The 23,434-nt window shown below is 39.6% G+C and overlaps 1 protein-coding gene across 1 annotated transcript; it reads left to right on the top strand.

Annotated features, from left to right (window-relative positions):
- Window positions 1-302: 302 nt before the first annotated feature.
- LEPROT (leptin receptor overlapping transcript) lies at window positions 303-12,366 on the top strand. The gene is made up of 4 exons (XM_077120691.1): window positions 303-398; window positions 4,170-4,245; window positions 7,152-7,338; window positions 8,541-12,366. The coding sequence occupies exons 1-4, from the start codon at window positions 383-385 to the stop codon at window positions 8,655-8,657; spliced, it is 396 nt and encodes a 131-aa protein (XP_076976806.1). The 5' UTR covers window positions 303-382; the 3' UTR covers window positions 8,658-12,366.
- Window positions 12,367-23,434: the final 11,068 nt, after the last annotated feature.

Genomic DNA, 23,434 nt, shown 5'->3' with positions numbered 1-23,434 from the left:
CATTTAGGCAGCCGGCCCGAGGCGCAGGGTCGGGGTTGCACTGGCCGAGTCGGGGTTTGCGGAATCCGCCCTGGATCAGGGTTCTGGGGCGGAGAGCCGACGTCTGCGTGGCGGGGGCGGGGCTCTGCGTGGCAGGGGCGGGCTCGGAAACTGTCGTGGCGGGGGCGGGGGGCGGGGCTTGCCTGGAGGGGGCGGGGCTTGCGTGACAGGAGAGGTGCTTTGTGTGGCCCGGGCTTGCTCCGGAATGGGCGGGGGCGGGGCTTGCGCGGCGGGGGCGGGCTCGGGATCAGCAGGGCGGGGCTTGGGTAGGCCCGACTGGAGGCGTGCCGGGGCTGTGGCAGGAAGCGGAAGCGGCTGCGGCCTGGGCCCCAGCTCGGGAGACATGGCGGGCGTTAAAGGTACATACGCGGTGCCCGGCTCGCTAATCCAGCTGTGAGGTAGCTACCTCGGTACCGGGCTGACCCTGGGCCGAGCCTTGGGTGCGCGGGCAGGAAAGGGCCTCCCCCAGCCCCGTCCCCCTTCCCGCCTCTCCGGGTGGTGGGGGGCCGGGCCGCAGCTCTAGCCTCTCAAGATAGGTGGAGGGGACTTTCGAGGGACGCCCCTCGCCCTTTTTGCCCGGCCTCCACGCTCGCCCCTGGCGCCTCCGCACCCTCCAGCGGAGCCCCCTCAGTGGGACCCAGGCTGGCTTTGGGCGCGTCGCCTCCCGGCCTCCTCGGATTCAGAGCCCCCGCCGCCCCCGCTGCCGAGTTTTAAAACAAGCTTTCCCTTGCAGGCTGGTGCATCCCACCGGCCCTTCTGTATTTCCTGCTGTTCAGTAGTTTCCCACATCCTGCAGAGGAGCCCTCGGTTCTTTCTCCGGTTTTTTTGTCCTTGAGGATCTTAATCCTTTTGTTTCTTGTAATTTTTCCAGTTGGACAGTATTGACTGCTGGCAGGTATTAACGGAAAACGCCCAGAAATACAGTATTTCCGTAATCGTGGAGATTAGATTAAGTGGAAGTTTTCACTTCGTGCCTTAATGTTTTCTTTATTCGTACGGACGGACAAAACGTAGAGTTTGTGCCATATTTGTTTTGGGTAGAGGTTTTCCAAAGGCTTTCTGTTATGTTGGTAGGAAACGATTACATTTCCAATCTTGTGAATAGGATAGCATAATTTGTTTCTGTGTTGGAGTTCCTGTCCTCCTTGAAGTTTGTACCAAAAGATCTTCCCTCCCCATTTAATCAACATCTGCTAGAAACATTTATACACTGTGTATACATATGTGATGTGTGTGCCCATGAGATGTTTTTATCTGAGTTATGAGTTGTTAGCAGCAGATACATTGTTATCATTATTTATGCCTGACTTTTATATTCCATAGTTTTACTGAACATAGTTTACTTGAACAGTGTCCAGTGTGTAATATATCCATTTGGAGCCAACGTAGAAGTCAGGTAACAAGAAGTATCTCATTACTACACAGTGTCTGCTCGTGATCAGAAGCTACCAAATAATAATGATGTTTAAGTGTGCATGTGTTAGAAATTGTGATGTGGTAAAAAGGGACATAGGCTACGAAATGGAAAACAAATAAGGGAAGGAAGCATTTTACAGTAATTCTAATTCAACTTTTATTGAGGGACTACTGTATGTTGAGACTTAAGTTGAAAAGATAAATGAGAAGTTATTGTGGGGTGAAAGAGCTGGAAACAATTACATTACTGGTTAAGTTTCTACAACATAGTCAGGTACAGTGGGAACAAGCACAAAAGATGGGATTATTTAACCCTGAGAGAAGAAGACTGTTTTTACAGAAGCATCAGTGCTTGAGTTGAATCAGAAAGGATCCATAAGTCTTCATCTGTTAAGGGATGATGGCAATGGCAGAAAATATTCTAAATGGAGAAATAACATGTGATGTGATGGAGAGGGGGCATGGAAGACCATGCCTTTTTCTTTTAAAGAGCTCCAGCTACTAAGGGGAGAGTGGTGAGAGTTGAAACTGGAAAGAAAGGAGTCAGAACTATGGTGGACAACTAATAGGTAGTGAAGCAACTGCAAAAGGAAGGCATCAGATTTGAAAGATCATTATATGCCATGTGATGGATGGATTGGAAGAGTCAACAGTTATTGGCAGGGAGATTCTTGTAATCAACCAAGAATGAGATGTTGTGGGCCTGCACTAGGGCAGTGGCAGAGGCTTCTAGAGAAGAGGATAGATTTGAGTGATGTTTGGAAAATTGAATCATGTTAACCTCCTGATGCACTGGAAGATGAAGTACAATGATAGTGTCTTCCTCTAAGGTAGAACTTTCAAAGGGAAAACTAAGTGCATGTTTGTAGAGGGGCAGGGACAGTGGTTCAGTTTTTCACGTGTTGAATTTGAGGTCGTTGTTGGCTATCCAGGTAGAGAAGTTGGATTGAAGTTGAAGGTGTAGGCCAAGTTCTTAGAATCTCTTTTAGGTTATGGCATCAGATGTGGTTGGGTCCTTGTAATAGGAACTTTGGGTTGAATGAGATTTCTCAGCGAGAGTTTGTGGAATGAGAAGAGGGATGGGACTGGATTCCTGGTCAAAGCTGATTTTAAGAGCTAGCAGAGAATGAGGTTCCTGGGGGGTGGGAGTGGGCCAAAAAGAATCTTCCAGAGATATGGTTGTGAACCTTGATAGACTGGTGTTGTAGAATGCAAGGAGAGTCCTACAATTCCTAGCTTTTGAATTTCTAATGGAGGAGCTGCAGATGGTCAAGGAGGAGAATAGGCCAACTAGGAAGATCATCTGTAATGAAATAATACATGAAAAGTTATGTTCCCTCTGCATTTGTACATTTTTGTATTAAAAAGTGGAATAAGCTAAATGAATAAAGATGTAAATTAAAAAGTGATAGTCCTTCCTTATCCTTTTATATCTGTATACTTCCAGATGTTTTTTAAAAAGCACCCTGATAAAAAAAGAATTGTAATTAAGGGTGGTGCAACGGTGGCTCAATGGCAGAATTCTCGCCTGCCCTGCCAGAGACCCGGGTTTGATTCCCGGAGCCTGCCCATGCTGAAAAAAAAAAAAAAGAAAAAAAGTTGTAAAAAGCACCTTGGCTTCGTCCTGTGACAGTCTCCCTACATCTCCTCTTAAAGTAAGAACAAGCAATCAGCAACGTTAGCTTAATCAGTGACTAATTTTGAGTGTTGTGTATTTTTTTCAGAAGAACATCTGTCTTATATGATGTACTTTGTTTTTTATTTGTATCTTTATCAAAGAAAATTGCTAAAATGAGCAAATACCTACATCAGTCAACAAATTTATTGTGCACCTCCTTTTTGTCAGACACATTATATAATTTATCTCGTTTAATTCCCTTAAGCTCCCTCAAAATGGTGACACCAGTATTTACAGGTGGGAAATCAGGTTTAAATAGGTTGTTTCCAGCCAAGGTTATGCAGCCAGTTAGTGGAAGAGTTCAGATTTGATCCCATGTTTGTGGCTCAGAGCCCAAGCTTTTTAACATCCATGATATTCTGTCTCTCAGAAACACGACAAGGGCCTCTCTGTCCCGACTCTTATCAGAGGTTGTTGAACAGCAGGTGCAGGGAATAGCTATCTTTATTCAGTAGATACTAGAGGGGAAGCATTTTCTGTGAAGAGATGGAAAAATCTTCAAATAGTTGAAGTATTGTGATTTGGAAAAGCAAAATGATGAAGGAGGAGGGTTTTCAACAATTAGGAACTGTTAGAATGCAATGGCTTGTCTTAGGCAGTAGTAGGCTCCCCATCATGGGAGTTGTTCAGACTGGCTGGCTGATCTCTTGTGACAAATACAGAAGGAATTAATGTATTAGAAAGGTCTTGGGTACTGGAAATGCTTGAGACCTTTCTCCCCCTTATGAATTTAAAGTGGCAGATATGGCAGTCATTTGCTAATCAAATGTAATGTCAGATATATTGCTACCTTTGCTGAACTTTTAAAACTTGTGTTTTTTATTGAGCAATATCATTCACATGTCATGAAATTAACTTTTTCAAAGTGTACAATTCAATGGTTTTTAGTATCTCACCAGTATCTAATTCCAGAACATTTTCATCATGCCAAAAAGAAACTCCATATTCATTGGTGGTCATTCTCCATTCCCTTTCCCTCTGGCCTCTGGCACCCATTGATCTGGGACCCTTAATAACTGGTTTTATTTTTTTACAGCTCTTGTGGCATTATCCTTCAGTGGGGCTATCGGACTGACTTTTCTTATGCTGGGATGTGCTTTAGAGGATTATGGGTAAGTTATTTCAAAAAGAACTATTTTTCATTTTGTGTCTTTGTCAGTATTATTATGGGTGCTAGAGAATTTGCTCTCTCGGAGTCTGTAGTCCAGGAAGCAGGAAAGACAATAAACAGATAAACAAATGTACAGTCTGTCAGAAGTAGGAGTCTAAACTGGTTGAAGGCACAGAAAGTCTGGGGAGAGGGTGATATGTGAGTAGAAACTTAAAAGAAAATAAGGAAGCAGCCCATTCATATGGGAAAGCCGTATACTAAGACCTACAGACATGAAAGCTTATTGTCCAGGAACCACATGTGGTTTATTATAGTAGAACTTAAATTGCGATTGGGAGTTGCAGGAGAAGAGGTTGGTCCCTTGCGCTCTTACGCTGTGTGAAGATGGTTTGATTTTATTTTTCAGGCAGTAAGAGCTGGGGAAGAATGTTGAAAAAGGGTTGGACTATGGATGGAGGGGTGGGGATGATGGATTTTTATGTAAAAAAGGTCATTTTGGCTGAAATTAGCAAAAAAAAAATGCTGAGACTGCAGTGAGGGAGAATGGTAAGGAACTATTTTTATAAACTTAGCCTTGGCAGTAGCAATGGAGAGATAGGAAGAGAGAGAGCTAGGAGGTACAACGAATTGGTTTTATTAATTGACCTCAGGGGTCAAGAAGGGTAGGGAGTTCATGAATGTCCCTCATTCAAGAGATGTTCAGTTGCTTGAGCAACTGATTAGAAAATGATGCTGTTGAGACCTGCTGGAGTTGGTTGTTTTGACGTTGATGAATTCAAATGCATCATACCAATCCTGGCCAACTACTACAGAGATTATTTGGATACAAAAGCTGTCCAAATATAAGCAATGATTTACGTTTGCCCAGCGTTTTTACAGCTGTTACTATATTCTAGCATTAAGGATGTATGCTATTGTCTTTCTCCTTTCTAACTGGGAAACCCAAACCCAGAGTAAAGACTCAAAATAACTCAGCAATAAGTGGCAGAGATGGGAATGGAACTTATGTCCCTCCTGACTCCCTTGGCCAGAAAATTTCCATGATTCCACAACCAACTTCAGCCCAGGTGTTTTAATTCTCTAGGATACACTGTGCCTCTGTAAGACACAAAAATGACCCATTATTGTCCTAAAAGAAATGCATTTTATATCTTAATGATGGTATACCAGGACTGTCATCTACACCAGAGGTTTTCAAACTATGGTGTTTTATTGGAACACAGCCACATTCATTTGTTTACATATTATCTGTGTCTGCTCTTATGCTGCAGTGGCAAAGTTGAGTAGTTGAGATAAGAGACCCTGTAGCTTGCAAAGCATAAAATGCTTGCTATCTGGCCCTTCACAGAAACAGTTTGCCAACCCTTGACCTATGTGTTTATTGAATAATGTATCTTTAATATTTAAATTTTGTATATAAACAAGTTTGTTTCACAGTGACCTTTCTCTTAGAAGGATGTTGGTAGCTTAGTCTTTTAGACCATTTTCCAGAGCATGGTCTCTGTATTTCAGGAAGAATTAGGAGATCTTGGCTGTGGGGCATCAGGCAACAGCTGGGTCTATTTCTCCTCTCTGTATCTCAGTTTTCTCATTGGTCAAATAGAGCTTTGAACCAGTGAATCTCTGAAAGTCCTTTCCAGTAATAATGTTTGCTGATTTTTGTAACATACAATTATCCCCCTTGTTTAAACTTAGGAAGCCAAGCTTATTGTTTTCAGCTGAATCCTCTTGATGAAGGGCACTTAGCGTTCTTACTTTTTCTTGCCTTCTATGTCACGGCTATGATATTTTCCCTCAAGAAATGAAGCATAATAAATGCCTGATAGAGCAGATGTAATTGGGGACCAGATGGCAATTTTTAGTAAATGCAAAACATTGAAATTTGGGAAGAAAAATTTGTTTTACATTACAATATTTTGATTATTTATAATAAAGATTGAAATATATCTAAAGTTTCTGCTAGTGAGCATATTTATTTTCATCGTTTGCATACTTAAAATGTATTTATTATTTCAATTCATTCAATATGTATTAACGGAACACCGCATTCTAGGCACTGGAGATAAGTGATGATTTGCCAAGATAAATTAAATTCTTGTTTTCATGAGCATGAAAGCATCAGTTAGGAATAAGTGCTGTTCAGGAAGTTAAGAGGGGGATGTGTGCTAGAGGGTGATTTGGAGGTGCTTTAGAATGGATGGTTAGGAAAAGCAACTTTTAGGATGGGACGTCTAAACTAATATTTTACATGATAAGAAAGAACCGGCCAATGGGAAGATTGGGAGAGGAACAGTCCAAGCAAAGGACACAGCTAGTACAAAAGCCCTGAAGCAAGTATGAGCTTGGAGTGTTTAAGGAATAGGAAAAACACTGGAATGGCTGCAGATAAAGTGAATGAAGGGGAATATGGTACAAGATGAATGGGAGAAGTAGACAGTACTAGGTCATATTAAGTTTTGTAGGCCAGGGCAAGGGATTTGGATTTTATTCTGTGTGATAGGAAGCCATTAAAAGGTTTCAAGCATCCAATCACTTGGAAGATCTTTATTGAGTTAGCATATGCAAGCCACTCGGCTATATTCTACAGGAAGGCAAAGATGACTGTCTATAAAGAAATTACAGTTCAGTAATAAAGAATCCAAAGTTCTGGATTATACATTGTATACTTGTTTTATAGCACAATATAAACTACCTACATATTAATGGGTTAGTAGTTTTTAAATTATTACTACTTCTTTTCTGTTCCTGATAGAAATGATCTTATGTACTAATATTGACAATTGAATGGGTAACTTTTTAACATGGATGTTTAAAATAGCATTGCTTTTGAAACAATAATATGTCTCATGTTTGCAAAGTTATTTGTAACTTTTTCTTTTTGTGGTTTCTTCTGGGTCCAACTGACAGTGTTTACTGGCCCTTGTTTGTCCTGATATTTCACGCCATCTCACCCATTCCCCACTTCATTGCCAAAAGGGCCACATATGACTCTGATGGAACAAGTAGTGCCTGTCGGGAACTGGCATATTTCTTCACTACTGGAATTGTTGTTTCTGCCTTTGGACTTCCTGTTATTCTTGCTCGCGTGGCTGTGGTAAGTTTTGCTTTCTCTTGTTTTGCCTGATTGTTGCTGAGTGGACTTCAAAGGCCTGTGTCTGGGACCTCAATTTCATTTTCATTGCTTAGACTTTATATTTAAAACCAGATGTCTTTTACATTTCTTTATTTCTGGTTTTTAGATCTATCAACATTTTGGCCATGTTTTCAGAATACTTTTTTGGTTTCTATTACAACCTTTAGACAGACCATGCTGTTTGTTGCTTTTTCTACTCCTTGCTATTCTTTGCAATTCTCCTTAGATCTCTGCCTCCTAAATCTCAGAGCAATCCACAGAGACTACAGTCACAATATTTTTCTGGCTATAAGCTAAGATCATATCAAATTCTTATCCTGCAAGTAGGATCACATACTCAGTTCTCAGCACGGTAGGCACAGTTTGTAAAACTGGAAGACCCAAGGAATAAGATGATATCTTTACATCCAATATGAAATTTTTTTTTCATCTCCAAAACATACATCATGGGTATAATTTACACAATTTTGCGATGTTCACTGTCTTTCCTTCTATTTACTTGGGTTCCCCTTCCTACCCCAACTACAATCTGTTTCAATGTTGTAAAACTCTTTCACGGTGGTATTGAGTATCTGATATGCACAAGTCTTGCTTTATGTGAAGAAACTTTCATGGTATTTTTGTTGGTTGACTTAAAACAAAAAAAAATTGCCCACTAGAGGGTACTCTCACCCCCAACTGTGCTTCTGTAAAATCCATCTGCCAAGTTGGAAAGGGACTTTGATTTGTATGCAGATTATTATTTAACATCTTTTCTTGTCTAGAAAAGAAACAAACCCATCCATCATTCTCCCAATTCCTATTAGCTATGAAAAAAGGTAATGCATGCAGAATATTCTGTACTCTATATTGTAATTGGGCCGTTTAAAATCTTGCTAAGTGTATTTTACATAAGGCAGTCATTGTCTATGAAAACAAGTAGAGAAAATATGTCTAATGGGTAAATGTTAAGGATGGCACTAGACTTAATTAACAAGCATCATGGAATTAATTAGACTAATTACTGATAGTTCAGTATCTCTCTGCCTATTACATTATTCAGCCTTTTAGCCACTTTATGTAATATTTCATTGGCTATTTCTAATGCAGGAAATAAACACAGTTTGGCAAATAGCACACTATGAAGACAACAAAGATTTAACCCTTCTTTTCTTGTGTTACAGATCAAATGGGGAGCCTGTGGCCTTGTGCTGGCTGGCAATGCAGTCATTTTCCTTACAATTCAAGGTTTTTTCCTTGTATTTGGAAGAGGAGATGACTTTAGCTGGGAGCAGTGGTAGCACTTTATTCTGAAACAATACATTGAATGTCTTAGAATCCATACTATATATGTATATATATATATAGTGCACATGTGGCATTTTACTATGAAATTTAATATGCTGTTTTTTTAAATACCTTTATATCATGTTCACTTTACAGAGGGCTAAATGTGTAAAAAAATTAGTTTTTTTCCTAGCAAATAGACCCCACCACTTACTTAGGTTCAATTATGTTACTCTTTTGGCTGTTGTGGTCATACTCCTTATAGACAGCTGCTCACTTAGGCTATATGTCTAAGCCTTTTCCCAGGGGAGGTGCTTGGATAGGCAGATAATGAGAGAAGGTCTCTGTTCTGCTTAAGACTTCAGAGGTTTTTTTATGGCCCAGAAAGACAGTAGTGGCTCCTTCTGTGTGTTGTAGACCCTTGCTTCTCAAAGGGTGGTCCATGGACCAAGAGCATCATATTTCTCTGAGAAGCCTATTAGAAATGCACAATTTGAAGCTATACCCCGGACCCACTGCATTTTGATAGAGATCACAAGTGAATTGTGTGCACAATCAAAGTTTGAGAATCTCTGCAGTAGAAGGATAAACAGCACACCTAGCTTCCTTGTCTTCCCTGGCCCAGCCACTTAACCTCTCCGGGCATCAGTTGCTCATTTGTAAAACTTGTCTAACCTGCCCTCATGTTGAGGTCTGGTCGAGATTCTCTTTGATATTTGCCAAATGTCCAATCTATAATATATAGGCTGTTCCTCACATCTGTGGAAAGGGTTCTTGTTAGGGAACAGATAATGGCCTCTCATCCTCTGAAAGGAGTAGCTGTTTCACAGTGCAGGGGGACAGAGTAGCTGGAAAGCCCCAGGAGGATACAGGAAGGGTCGGGATTGGAACCAGTCCCTGCTTCTTGCAGGATGGGGAATAGTAGAGATGTAATACTTTTTTATTTCCCTTTATAATCTAACGCTGTTTCCCAGCTCCTTTCCTACATCGCCCCACCCCTGTCCCCCTGCAGTTCTGATTTGTCTTTGCTTCTTAATGGCTCTTTCTTCTCATTCCTGTAATAGACACATGGAGCCAAGTAAGCAAGCAGAAGATGGACTGCTTAATTTTATTTACATTTTGGTATCTTTCATGTTTGTAGGACTTTTATTTTTTTTATAACTTCATGCCACTTTTAAAAGAATCATTGGGAATCATTTCAGGCTGGACCCTGTAATCAGTTTTTTTGGAACAACTAACTTTTTATGTCCAAGACTTATTGAGAAATGGGAATATGGGAAGTAGAACCACTTGATCAGAATATAGCCAAGGATTTTTTTTTTTCTTGGCATGGGCAGGCTCCGGGAATCAAACCCAGGTCTCTGGCATGGCAGGTGAGAACTCTGCCACTGAGCCACCGTTGCCTGCCCATAACCAATGATTCGTAAACATTGTTGATGTTTGATGAGACACATTCAAAACACTTAAACCTTGAGTCTGAGTAATTAGCAGACGCCTTTGTATTCTGTTATAGTGCTGGGATCAGGAAAAGATAAATGTAATACCTAAAAGGGTAATGTGCAAAGTTTTCTTTGGCCTTGTGCATGACTTTATTTTTTCAGTGTTTTATGTATGTATAGAATTGGTAAAGTTGTTTCTAATATTTATATTAGAAAAATTAATACTTTATAAATTTACCATCATTTTAAATAACACTTGTACTTATTGTATTGTAATAAATTTCACTTTTGACACTAGAAGAAAAGTTTCATTTTAAATGTCTTTATACTGATGTAGACTTGCATTAAAAAAAAAAAAACCTAAGAATTTCTTGGTGTTCTCAAGTCAACAATTTTGAGCAATAATCTGACCTGCAATAGAATAATAGCAATAAGTTTTAAGGTCTAATTTTGGGTACCTAGAGTGGCTTATAATAGCTTTTTCTTGCCCTAAGATTGCAACCATAGATAATTTATATTGCCTTTTGAAAAACTGTCTTTGCTGCTTTTACACATTTCAAAGAGCCAAGGTAGCCTTAATATGTAGCCTTAAAGTATTACCTCTTGGTTTTATTTCCAGAATGATATAAAGTATCTGTGTATAGATTATTTGCAGCTTTTCTGATTAATGGAATGGTTTGTTGAAGTGACAGATTATTGGATTTGCTGTGTGCTTAAAAAGAGGGACTTTTATTATGTACTGCCCAGGTATCATTTAAATAATAAATGCTATTCGAAAACATAGCTGTATATAAATATGTACAGTACAAAAGTTCCATCTTGGTGACACAAATATTGGACACATTTTTTCTTTAAATAATTTATTCTGTATATCTTAGAATATGTTTTGGAGATCCAAAGCATTATTGATTACATTCTAAAACTGAGAATATACTTGAAGAATTGCACACAGGTAGGTAATCTCCACCTTATGAAGGGGTTTTCTGTCATGTTTGAAACAACTGACTTACAGGAAGACTTCCAAATGTCTTTTCCACAGAAACAATGATATGAATTGTGCTTGAGTTCCTAGGCCAAGCCTCCAGAGGCAGGGTAAAACGCTAATATAGCTGACCTAGAACACATGGCTCCTGCCTGAGCTTCAGGTCTTATAAACAAAGTAGTGTGAACTGTTTGGAGGAAGGAGAAAACAAGTTTCCATCTCTTTTCCTAAGAACAAGGTTTCTGTTACGTTCTCACTTCAATTTCTGCATACCTTTCACCGTCTAATGCCCTAATTCTTGTCCCTTGGGAGCTAGGTGCATGCCTGTGAGTTTTGCTCTGCTCATCTCCCAGCCTGAGGCCTTCTTCCTAGCCTGCCCAGTTTCTTTTATTTCCAAATTACCCGCCTTGCTACATTCACCAGTCAGTTTCCCTTGTATAGCAGATGTCATGTGACATTAAGAAAGCAGTCTGATCATACTTCCTCACAGGAAAGAAAGAATGATTTGTGATTATCTGCTCACATCTGAAACCTGTTGCTCACTTGCAATGTGCAGTTACCATAGAGAGCTGTAGCTGCTTTTATATAAAAGAATGCCTCTTAGCACAAGTGACTCCCTTATTCACCAAAATATGGCAATATTTCAAAGTAAAGTGAAAAAACATTCTAACAGCTGTAGAAGGATATTAATATTTTGGGACACGGCCCATCTCATCCCTTCCTCTGGGTGAATTCTAAGATGGTCATGGTTATTTTTCTTCCATTTATGAACCACAGATTCTCCTTACAGTTCTCAGAATATCTTTCCCTCTGAGATATTTCCTTGAAGACGTTGCTAGAGGCTGAAATCTTTCATTATGTTAATAATTTTCATTGTCCTCTCAGGGGAATGCACAGGAAATGTCACAAAAATGTGCCTTTTCGAAGATTGCACAATTCAGATTTTGCACCATTGTGAAACAAAAATATTTATGAGAATGCTGGTATTTTCTGAACATTGGAATTAGTTCACTACTGGGACATATTTCTGTAGATGAATATGCTGTGTACTTTAATTTTCCTTTTCCATTTTCTTATCCTTTTTCCATGTTACCTTCTATAGTACATTATTTGGAGAAATCCTAGTGTATCCTGCTCATGAGATTGATCTTTCAAATAGCAAGGCTTCTTCAGTAGAGCAGTTATTTGTGTAACCCTGATGTGATGAGAAAGATCCCCAAGGCTGCTCTCTAATGCATATATATGTGTGATGAGGGTGATTACTTTTGTAATAAAACTTGTCATTTACACTTTAACAAAGCTTTTATGTACATTATTAATCTAAAGAAACTATATTTTGCTTTGGGATACCTTTAGAAAGGGAGACCAGCAGGTAAATATTTTCCTAGTGTTTGTGTCTGAATTATCTTTCTTTAAAAAATATTTTTATTGACAAATCACACATACACAGTCCATACATGGTGTACAATCAGTGGCTCACAGTATCATCACATAGTTGTATATTCATCACCATAATGATTTTTTAGAACATTTGAATCACTCCAGAAAAAGAAATAAAAACAAAAAGCTCATACATCTCATGCCCCTTACCCCTCCCTCTCATTAACCACTAGCATTTCCTTCTACCCAATTTATTTTACCCCTTATCCCCCTATTATCTATTTATTTTTTCATCCATATTTTACTCATCCTCTTTGTTTTTGCAAAAGTAGAAAACATGTTCATTTTAAAAAAAGGGCTAAAGTTGCTAAAGAATAAATTTCCCCACATTTCTTTAAATTGTAACTTGGTAGAAAGTAAGCATTAATTCAGTTTAATGTTGATGCAGTCACTTAGACGTAATACAAATTTAAGAGATGGTCATTTTGGAATAGTTGTTCATCTTCAGTATTGGGCATATAGGCAGTACTGAATCTTAAAATTGCTCATTTAGAGAACACACTTGGAGACTGTGCATTCTCTTTTCCTCTTCTTTTTTTTTTTGGCATGTGCAGTCTCCGGGAATAGAACCTGGGTCTCAGGCATAGCAGGTGAGAATTCTGCCACTGAGCCATCATTGCACCGCCTTCTCTTTTCATTTTTGATTGCATCTTGATCAAAATTGGATAATTATAGATTTCACAACTCCCAAATTAATTATCCACTATTAAACTAAAACATGTGCATTCAATTTTCTCCTCAGAATAATTAAATAATAAAACCACTAGCTCAACCTTAGCTGGATAATTATTTCATGTAATCTTAGAAAACATGAAGGCACTAGTGCTTCTGCCTCAACATTTTCATGATCTCTACAGTTGAGAGATGAATTCATTATATTGCCATATTCTGTAAAGGTTCATGATTATTACAGCACCCTTCTCACCCAGCTTGTATGCTTTTCCCCACTCAGTCCTAACAAGTCCAGAATTCTCCAGCACTTGCAGCCATCACTGCTGCAACTGCACCATTTGTGGTTCCTTAACAGTGCTTTTGCCAAAATCCACTTACCGATAACTGATACTAAGTAGTCAAACTAATTTAGGTTATAATCTGATGCTTAATTTGCTTAAGATACCCTAGTTGGTATTTGCTGTGAGTGTCCCAGTGGTGCCTAAGCGTCTACACTCTAGTCTGAGTCCTAATGGTTTGTGGTTTAGAGCACTCTGTAGCCTACTCACTTTGTCCAAACATGATGTACAAACCTCCTATTAAGGAAATTTTCTCCTACCCTGAGACCATCTAGCTAGAGGCGCTGAAATGGAGTTCCTGACAAATACTGACACCAATGTTTAGCTCTTCTTTTCCTATTGTTTTGTCAGTAACGGGATATTAAAGATTGTGGGCAAATACACAATATGGTAGATTGAAATATGCACCCTAATTTGAATGTGTTCTTAATCCGCATTCCTGCAGGTATAAACCCATTGAAGATGTTATTTTAGCTAAGGTGTGGTCTAGCTGAAGGAAGGTGGGGCTTAATACAGATCACTGGGGTCTTAATGAGTGGAAGAAATTCAGACATACTCAGAGAAACCACAGGGAGGAGCCCGAGGTCAGCAGGATCGCAGAAGGGAAAGGAGCGGACAGTGCCAGGTGACTGGAGATGGAGCTACAAGCCCAAGGAACCCCAAGGATGGCAGCAAGCATCATCACTCAGAACGCTATGGACCCCGATAGGAAGCAAGGCTTCTAGCCTCTGAAATCTTGAGCAAATAACCCTTCATTGTTTAAGCCAACTATTGTGTGGTATTTATCATAGCAGCCTCGAAAATAGAGGGATAAGCAGCTTGAAGGTGAGACTTTTTTGACCTAAGACCTCAGTGAGAACTGAGTGCAAGTTGTTGCATGGCACTTATTTATGAGGGCTAATTAGTCTCCAGAGTGGCCCTAGAATTAATATACTTTTTACAGATTTTTAATACACTTGAGATTTAGTAAATAGAAAATTCCAATACATAATAGCATTCATAAGGAGTAAACTCTTCATTTGTTCAATGAAAACCTCTCCTACTCTTTTTCTGTACTCACTGATTTGGTGATCTCATGCTGTCTTATGGCTTTAAACACTGTGTAGATAGTTGACCCACACATTTTAATTTCCAGCCGTGACTTCTCCCCAAAATTCCAGAATTATATATCTGCCTGCCAGCCTAACCTCTCGGCTTGGATGTCTAATAGGCATCACAAACTTGGGGTATCCAAAGTCAAGTTCCTGATATTCCCCATAATTCCAGTTTCTCAGGCCAAAATACTTGTAGTCTTTCAGGTCTCCTCTTGATTGCATATCCCACATGCAATCTGTATTAGTTTGCTAATGCTGCCGGAATGCAATATACCAGAAACGAAATGGCTTTTAAAAGGGGAATTTAATAAGTTGCAAATTTACAGTTCTGGGGCCCTGAAAATGTCCAATTTAAGGCACCAACAAGAGGTTACCTTCACTCAGATAAGGCTGATACCGTCCAGAGCACTTCTGTCAACTGGGAAGGCACACGGCTGTGTGTGCTGGTCCTTGTTCCTGGTTCTGTTTCTTCCAGCTTCCAGCTTCTTATGCCAGTGTTTTCCTCTCTAAGTATCTTAGCTGCTCTGGGACACAACTCTGAGTTCTGACTTGCTCATCATCTCATGGCACATGGCAACATCTGCTGGGCTCTACCCGAGTCTAGGCATCTCTGTCAGCACTCCAAGCATCTCCAAATATCTGTGTCTATCAGCTCTGAAGCAACTGTTCTCCAAAAGTCTGTGTCTGTGTTTGCATCTGAGGTTTCTCCAAATGCTTCCCTTTTTAAAGGACTCCAGTAAATAAATCAATACCCACCTTGAATGTGTGGAGTTGCATCTCCATCTAATTAAAAGGCCACACCCACGATCAGGCATGCCGCCTGGCCATGGAGATTATCTAGTCGAAAGTTTCCACCCTATCAGGGCAAGGATTTGTAATCTGCTTTGTTTATTGGGTTGTTTGTCTTTTCATTGAGATTTAAGAGGTTTTGAAAATATATATATATTCTGTATACACACCTCTGATATAACAATTACAAATATTTTTTCCCATTCTGTAAATTGTCTTCATTTTCTTGATGTCCTTTGAACACAAAATTTTTAGTTTTGACAAAGTACAACGTATCTATTTTTTCTTTTGTTGCTTGTGCTTTTTGTGTTAAATTTGCCTAGTTCATGGTCAGATTTTCTGTTTTCTCAGAATTTTATAATTTAATCTCTTACTTTTAGGTCTATAATCAATTTTGAGTTAATTTTTTAATATGGTGTGAGGTAGTGTTTCAGTTTGCTAAAGCTGCTGGAATGCAATTGCCAGAAATGGATCAGTTTTTACGGGGGGATTTACTGAGTTACAAGTTGCAACTCTAAGGCTATGAAATATCCAAATTAAGGCACCAACGAGAGGATACCTTCTGAAAGGAAAGGCTGATTGTGTCTGGATTCTTCTGTCACGTGGGAAGGCACATGATGATGTCAGCTGGTCCTTCTCTCCCTGCTTCTGGTTTCAAAGGGCTCTCTCAGCTTTTGGCTTCTGGCATCTCCCGGGACATTTTCCTTTTGCATCTCATATCTGAGCTTTCTCTAAAATGTTTCCCTCTCAAAAGACTCCAGTAAGCAGATAAAGACCCGATCTGAATGGGCTGGGCCACATATCCATGGAAACAACTTAATCAAAAGGTCCCACCCAACGATAAGTCTGCCCCCCACAAGATTGGATTAGAGGAACATGGCTTTTCTGGGGTACATAATAGTTTTAACCCAACATAGGTAGATATGCAGGGAAAAGACTGACAGCAGGGCTGCCTTTGCTTCCTGTCAATTTCATTCCTTTTCATGTGGATATGCAAGTTGTCCTAACACAATTTGTTGAAAAAAAAATTTTTCCCCATTGATTTGTCTTGGCATCTTTGTGGAAAATTACCTTGTCATAGTTTGAGTTTAAAAAACTCATGTTTTTCTTAAGGAGGGCCCTAAAATTGTGTAAGTATCAGGTCCCGCGACATGTAGGACTTCCCCTGCCTACAAGAATGATAAAAACAGACACAAATACTTGTCATATAGAGCTTATATTTCAGAGGGATAAGAAAAATACAAATTAAACAAATAAAATATATGATGTTATAGGTGCCATTGGGAAAATTTTTTATTAGGAAAGATGAATAAATTGTATGTGGGATGTTGCAGTTGTAGCTAGGGTGACCATGTAGCTTTCACAGTGAAGAAGGCATCTGGATCCAGACCCAAGACAGATGAGAAAGAGAACTGTGTGGATTCTGGGGGAAGAGGGAAGCCCCTTTTCATCCATGATTCTTTATGGTGCTTTTTCAGAAGACCAAAGTTGGATGATAACATTTTTCATGTATACTTTCCAAATCATCTTGCTACCCAGCTGTTCTTACGAATGCTCTTTCTCACATTCTGAACATGACTGTGTTTTCATATTTTAAAGATTTGCCAACTTTTTGAGGTAAAAAAGAAAACCCATTATTTTAAATTGTACAAGCATATGTTTAAAAACTGACAGTGTTGAATTTATTTTTCATATATTTTTTGCTGTTTCTCTCTGTGTTTTGTGCATTGCTTCTGTTTCTTTGGGGGCATATATTCATTTTTTATAGATTCATAAGTGTTCATTTTATATCAAAATTCTAAACACTATCTTATTTATATTTTGCAATGTATTTTAAAATCAAGCAATAGAGTAGCAAAATGTTGTCCTGTGAAAAGCTCAAGAAAAGAACATGTAGTATTGGGTTTTTAAACATTGTTCATGTAATTTTTCTATCTATAGAATTTTTTAATTTTATGTAACAAAATATATTCATATTTCCCCCCCAAAATGGAATTTGTATGCTTTCTTAGATCTTCTCTATTCCAAGAGAAGAAAAATATATTCTATTAGAGGTCTTTTAATTGTTCATTCGAAAATACTTTTCATCCATCTAGAATTTGCTTTGGCAAATGATATTAGTTAAGAATACATCTCCCTGTATCTTTACTAAGTATCTCAACTGTTTAATAAGCTGGATAAATATTTTGTTAAATTTCAAATAACACCTGTAATATCTAGTAAAAATTTATATCCATCTAGTTTGTTTCTGCATTTTCTCTTTTGTTCTCTTTGATTTATATATTCCCGAACTGGTACCATATTTTAAAAAGTGCTTTTATAATATGTCTTCAAATTTAATTGACTAAGTCTACACTCATTTTTCTTCCTTCCCCCCACCCGCCCAAATATTCCAATTAGTTTTGGCATTTACAGCTTGAGAAATAAAAAGTATAAATAAAATAGGTTTTAATCCAGGACATGAAGTTAAATGTTATTTTGACCCCTGGCTGGATTATAGTCATTGATTGAGAAAGTTGAGTTGGAAAATAAGTAAGGTGATCTTTCTATCAAATACCCATGATGGTACAGATGAATGAAGCAGTAGCAGCTGGTACCTGAATTGCAGCAATAGCTAACTTTGAGGACTAATTTAGGGAATTTCAGGAAATTCTTTTTGTTCCTTCTTCTTTCTATTCTTACTATGTATTTCATCATCTGGAGTTATCCTTAGCTGTAGCAGTTAGGTAGAAAACAGTCCATCCTCATGGACTTTTACTCTAAATACTTCAACCAGATTACAAACCCATTGTGTTTGAGATGATCCAAGTGGTTATACAGGTGCTTTAAAAGCTTTTAGAGAACTGCTAAATCTCAGGTATTTGTGGGATATCATTAGCAATTATAAGAGTTTAATTTCACATATCAGCTGAAATTAATTTTGGGTTTGGGTTTCTTTATATGAATTGGAAAATATTTTAAGCATGAAAGTCACAACTGACATATAGTAGAAACTCAGATTATGAAATGGCAATGTAATTGGTGTGGAATTGCTTAGAGATGGGTTAATGTAGTATGATTAAATGGTTTTAGCTTAAAATAGATTTATTTTGTTTAGATTAAAGTGATTAAATTTTGACCTATCTTTTAACCTCTGCTTTATAGTCTTTGGCAATTTAAAGACTATGTGTTTCTTATTAAAGATGTCTTTCATTGATTTTAATTTTACCTCTTTCAACCCAGTGAGGCATTCTCGAGTTCTTCCTTTGCAGCTTGTTTGGATTTGACATGACTCTTAGCAACATGGAACTAAGAGGGTCCGAGTTGACAGCTGAATTAAATTAACTCACTGGTAGATGGATGCATGTATGCTTTGTTGTTCAGTTTTGTTGATGTTTGAAAATGCTTGTTCCCTTAACCTTTGTACTGTTTTGGTTCATTCCTGATGAATTGTGAAATGCTTCTACAATCTCTTTTCTTCCTGCAACTCTCCACTGTTCTCTTTGTCTTAGTCTGTGAAGTTATCTCTTCCTGAACGAAGAATGAGAAAAGGGATTCTCATGTCACTGGCTTGAATTGCAGTCAGGAAATTCAAGCACAAGAATTAACTCATTTTCTTATGTTCTTCATATTACTTTAACTTCAACTCTATGACTCCCCTCCTGTCATGGTCAGGTTCATGTGTCAACTTGGCCAAACAAGTTACCTGTTTGTCTGGTTGGGCAAGTGCTGGCCTGTCTGTTGCAATGAGAACATTTCATAGAATTAGATCATGATCACGTCAGCTGCATCCACTGCTGATTCCATTTGTAATCAGCCAAAGGGGAGTGTCTTCTGCAATGAGTGATGCTTAATCTAATCATGGGAAGCCTTTTAAGGAGGATTCAGAAAATAAAGGTTTTCTTCCTGCTTCAGCTGACGAGCCTCTCCTGTGGAGTTCGTCCAGAACCTGCATCAGAATCGTCGGCTTCACAGCCTGCCCTGCGGATTTTGGACTCTGCGTTCCCGCGGTCATGTGAGACACTTTTATAAATTTTATATTTGCGAGTGTTCCCTATTGATTCTGTTTCTCTAGAGAACCCTAATTAATGCACCTCCCATTGGACTGATAAGATTCAACCTAAATTTTCCTGGGTCTACCAAACTTAGGGTAGCACAGAGAACCAAGATCTTAACCCAAAAACCAAGTGCTCAGTCTCTCCAGTATTGATGTTCACCCATCACATTGCTGGTAATGACTCGTTTCCTCCCGGTACATGATCCCTTTAGAATCAGTGACTTCCACACCTCTGGGCCCCACTGGGACAAGGGCATCTCTGGTGAGGTCTTATTTTTAAATCATGGAGTTGTTTTTCCTCTCAGGTCTTCTCACTTTCCCAGAGGACTGCTGGGGAGCAGGGCAAGTCCCCTTGCTTATGGCATTGTGAGTTGTAGGTCCCTCCAAAAGATTGGAAGACTCTATTGATGTCAGTTCTCTCCAAACTGATCTATGAATTGACATAATCCCAATAAAATTTCCAGCAGGATGTTTATGATAAATGAACACACTACCTGATTTAGAGATTTCTTATAAAGCTAAATTAATTATGACAGTGTGTTACTGGAGAAAAGACACACATCTATAGGTCAATGAAACAGAATCAAGGTCTCTCTCTATGTATATGGCCAAGTGATTTTTTATTTTAAAGAGAAAAGAAGAATATTCTAAGGTTGAGGAGATATACCAGTGAACAGTATAAATTCTTTGCCTTCATGGAGCTTACCTTCAAGTGGGGAAGGAGGATAGTTTGTAAAATAAAATAAATATATAAGTAATAAAATTTGATATAGATGATTGTTGAGCAGAGATATGAATTATGAGAAGACAGCATCTATTTTTAGGATGCAATACTCTTTTGTTTTTGTTTATTCATTCTACCAATCAGTATTTGTTGAACACCTACTATGTGAAAGATACTGTTCTAAGTGCTGGAGATAGAGCAATGAATAGACAAAAACCCCTGTCCCAATGGAGCTTATATATTTTTATTGTAGGGAAGACAGAATAAACTGCATAAAGAAGTAGAATGTATAGCGTTTTAGGGATAAATGCTAAGACAAAAAGATAAAGAAAGGAAGGGGTATTAGGAAGAGAGTTAAGTGTACGAATTCGTGGGTGCAGGCTGGTAATGGTGGTTTGCATTTAAGGCAGGGTGCCCAGGAAAGGCTCCCTAAGGAGGTGACATTTGAAGGAAGTAAAGTGGACTCGAGTATGGGGGTGGCGATGGGAGGCCGATGGTCCAAGAGGAGGAACAAGTCAGTGCGAAGGTCCTGAGGTGGGAGCACACCTGCTCTGCTTAAGGAGGTCCATGTGGCTGGCCAGGTGCATTCAGGAGGAGGTGGCAGGAGATAAGATAGTGGGGGAAGGGCTGGGGGAACAGATCCTGTGGGATCTTGATGGTCGTGGTAAAGACTTTGACTCTCACTTGGAGATGAGAAACCACTAAGTGGATTTGAACCAGAGTGGCATGACATGACTTAGGTCTTAATGGGTTTGCTCCAGTCTTGGTTTTTTGTTTTTCGCATGGGCAGGCACCAGGAATTGAACCCAGGTCTCTGGCATGGCAGGCGAGAACTCTGCCACTGAACCCCCGTCGCACCGCCCTAGTCATTGTGTTTTAATTAAAACTATTCTATAAATAAAAAGAGGAGAACACAATTTTGCTGTTCCAAATGCACTGTTTATGCCTTTGAAAGAAGGACAAAAGATACCAACAAACCACAGGAAACATAAACACGTCTTGTTCAGGAACAGCCGGCTGAAGCAACGAGGGTGAATCACAGTGCTCAGGAAACGGCCTGGCCCCTAATTAATCATTGCATGTTGCCAAACTCCGTGAAGATAAATTTAGCCAGCAGTAGGTGGGATGAGATGAGTTCTGATGTAAACATGTTTTCAACGAAGTTGGCAAAGAATGCTGCGTAAAACCAAACTAACCAAAATGATGGCATAACGGTGTTGAGCTTGGTGAACCACATCCCCTGTCGTGGCCGCTCGGTTGTCTGTCCCAGGGGTCCGAGGACAGAGGACAGCAACATTTGGTTTACCAGAAGGGGCTGGGGTAGGTGGGTTGGAGAGGTTAAGGAGACAGACCTGAAACAGAGATTGCTTTGGTGCTACTGCCCCCTGGTGGTTACTGCCAGAGCTGGTTTTGCTTCAGTTCGGGTATGTTTACTGTCAAGGCTCCCACTTGGTTGAGTTGACACTATCAATAAAAGGAAAGTGAATTTTTAGTATTAGCTCTTGGACTGCATTCATTGAGCTAATAGATCAGGGTGAAATCTGCTCTTTTAATGATTGGCAGTATAATTCTCTGGACGAGAAAGCTGTCTTTTGTTTGAACGCTGGTGAGCTGCTTGAGTGTCAGGGCCTCAGGATAAGGGGAAAAGTTCAGACTGTTTTTAATAATAAAGTGGAAAGAATTTTGCCTTTATATAAGAAAGCCGTGGGGCCTGGGGATGTACCAGAGAACGAGGGGATGTACCAGTTGAAGGGGTAGGAGGAAGAAAAATACTGCCTGGGAGGACTGGAGTTTGCCAGTGAAATATTCTTTTGGCAATGAAGACCCAGGGCCTTTTGAGGAAAAGGAGACCTAATAAGGACGTCTCAGTTGTTTCCTGGGGAGTGTGGGAACCCTCATTCTGCATCCCCCCTTCCTCCTGCGCCCCAGACTCCCACTGAAAGCCTGTGGTCCCCAACGATGTTGACTGTGTCCTCTGGTGTATCCAGAGGGTGGGGGAATTAGGGAGACGGAATGCATGTTGGGTTTGACGTGGGCTACAGAGGAGAGGATAGCAATGGCGGTGAGACACAGGATAAAGGAGTCAGAGGAAAACAAAACACTAGGGGAGTGGGAGATGTGCGAACCACCCGAAGCCTCAAAGATATTTAAGTAGGACTGCTCTATTTATGGGACCTGAGACACAAATACTTTTTTTTTTAGTATAAAAGTGAAAGGTTTCTAAAATGTTTTTGGACTTTGGGACACCTGAGGTGGTGATCCCTGGGTTGTATGAGTATATTATTAGCTAGCACTTTGTTACCTTCAAGGATTTTGGACTCAGACAAAAAAAGAAATTACCGTGTGAAATATATGGCTAAAAATTCAGTGAAATTCTTAGCAGCACAATTTGTCGTGGCTCCAACCTGGAAACAATCCAAATGCTTATCAATAGAACTGGAAAATAAGTTGTGAAATTTTTATGATAGAATTCTATAAAGCAATAGCAATGATCTGCAACCACATATGAAGATCTGAATGAATCTCACAAACATGATATTGATGGAAAGAAACGAGATCCAAATGGGTACATGTTGCCTAATTTCATTTATAGACTGGTCCCCAAACAGGCAAAACGAATCCTTGCTGCTGGAAGTCAGTGTAGCGGTGACTCTGGGGGCTTAGGAACAACAGGGGGCTGGGGGAGGGGCTCTAGGGAGGCTGGAATGTCCCCCCATCCGAACATCTTGATCTAGTGATGGTTACACAGCAGTTTTCAGTTAGTGAAATTCTATTAAGTTGAACACTTACAATATGTGCGCTTTGCTTGATATATATCACAATAAAAAAATAAAAGCAAAACCAAACAAAAACATCAGGGGAATATAAAGACCCAGTAAGTGAGCCTGAGGAAGTTGGAAAAAACTTCACAGCAGTGACTTTCCGCTCAATTCAGCACATGCAGTGGGGTCTTACCAGGCAGAGAAGACTCTTCCCCGAGACCATGGAGGGGAGACTCTGGATGCAGCATCTCTCTGTCACCCACATGCCTGCAGGAGGCATCAGCCCCTGACTCAGAGACCCTCATATGGAAATTGAGGGACCCACATGCAAAAATTAACAGCTGTCGTCCTAGACTGACGCCTGGCTGATCACGCTAACTCTGACCACACGTTCAACGTTGTACTAGTGATATAAATGGCAGAAAGACTGAAAAGAGTACACATGTCATTATTTGCAGTCTATATTATTATTTACTTAAGAAAATCTAAGAGAGTCTATAAGGTATTAGAAAACC

Source organism: Tamandua tetradactyla, chromosome 11 (assembly GCF_023851605.1).
Source record: "Tamandua tetradactyla isolate mTamTet1 chromosome 11, mTamTet1.pri, whole genome shotgun sequence".
Lineage (NCBI taxonomy): Eukaryota > Metazoa > Chordata > Mammalia > Pilosa > Myrmecophagidae > Tamandua > Tamandua tetradactyla.
Note: the sequence above shows the minus strand (reverse complement) of the source record. Positions and strands in the feature narration are given on the sequence as shown.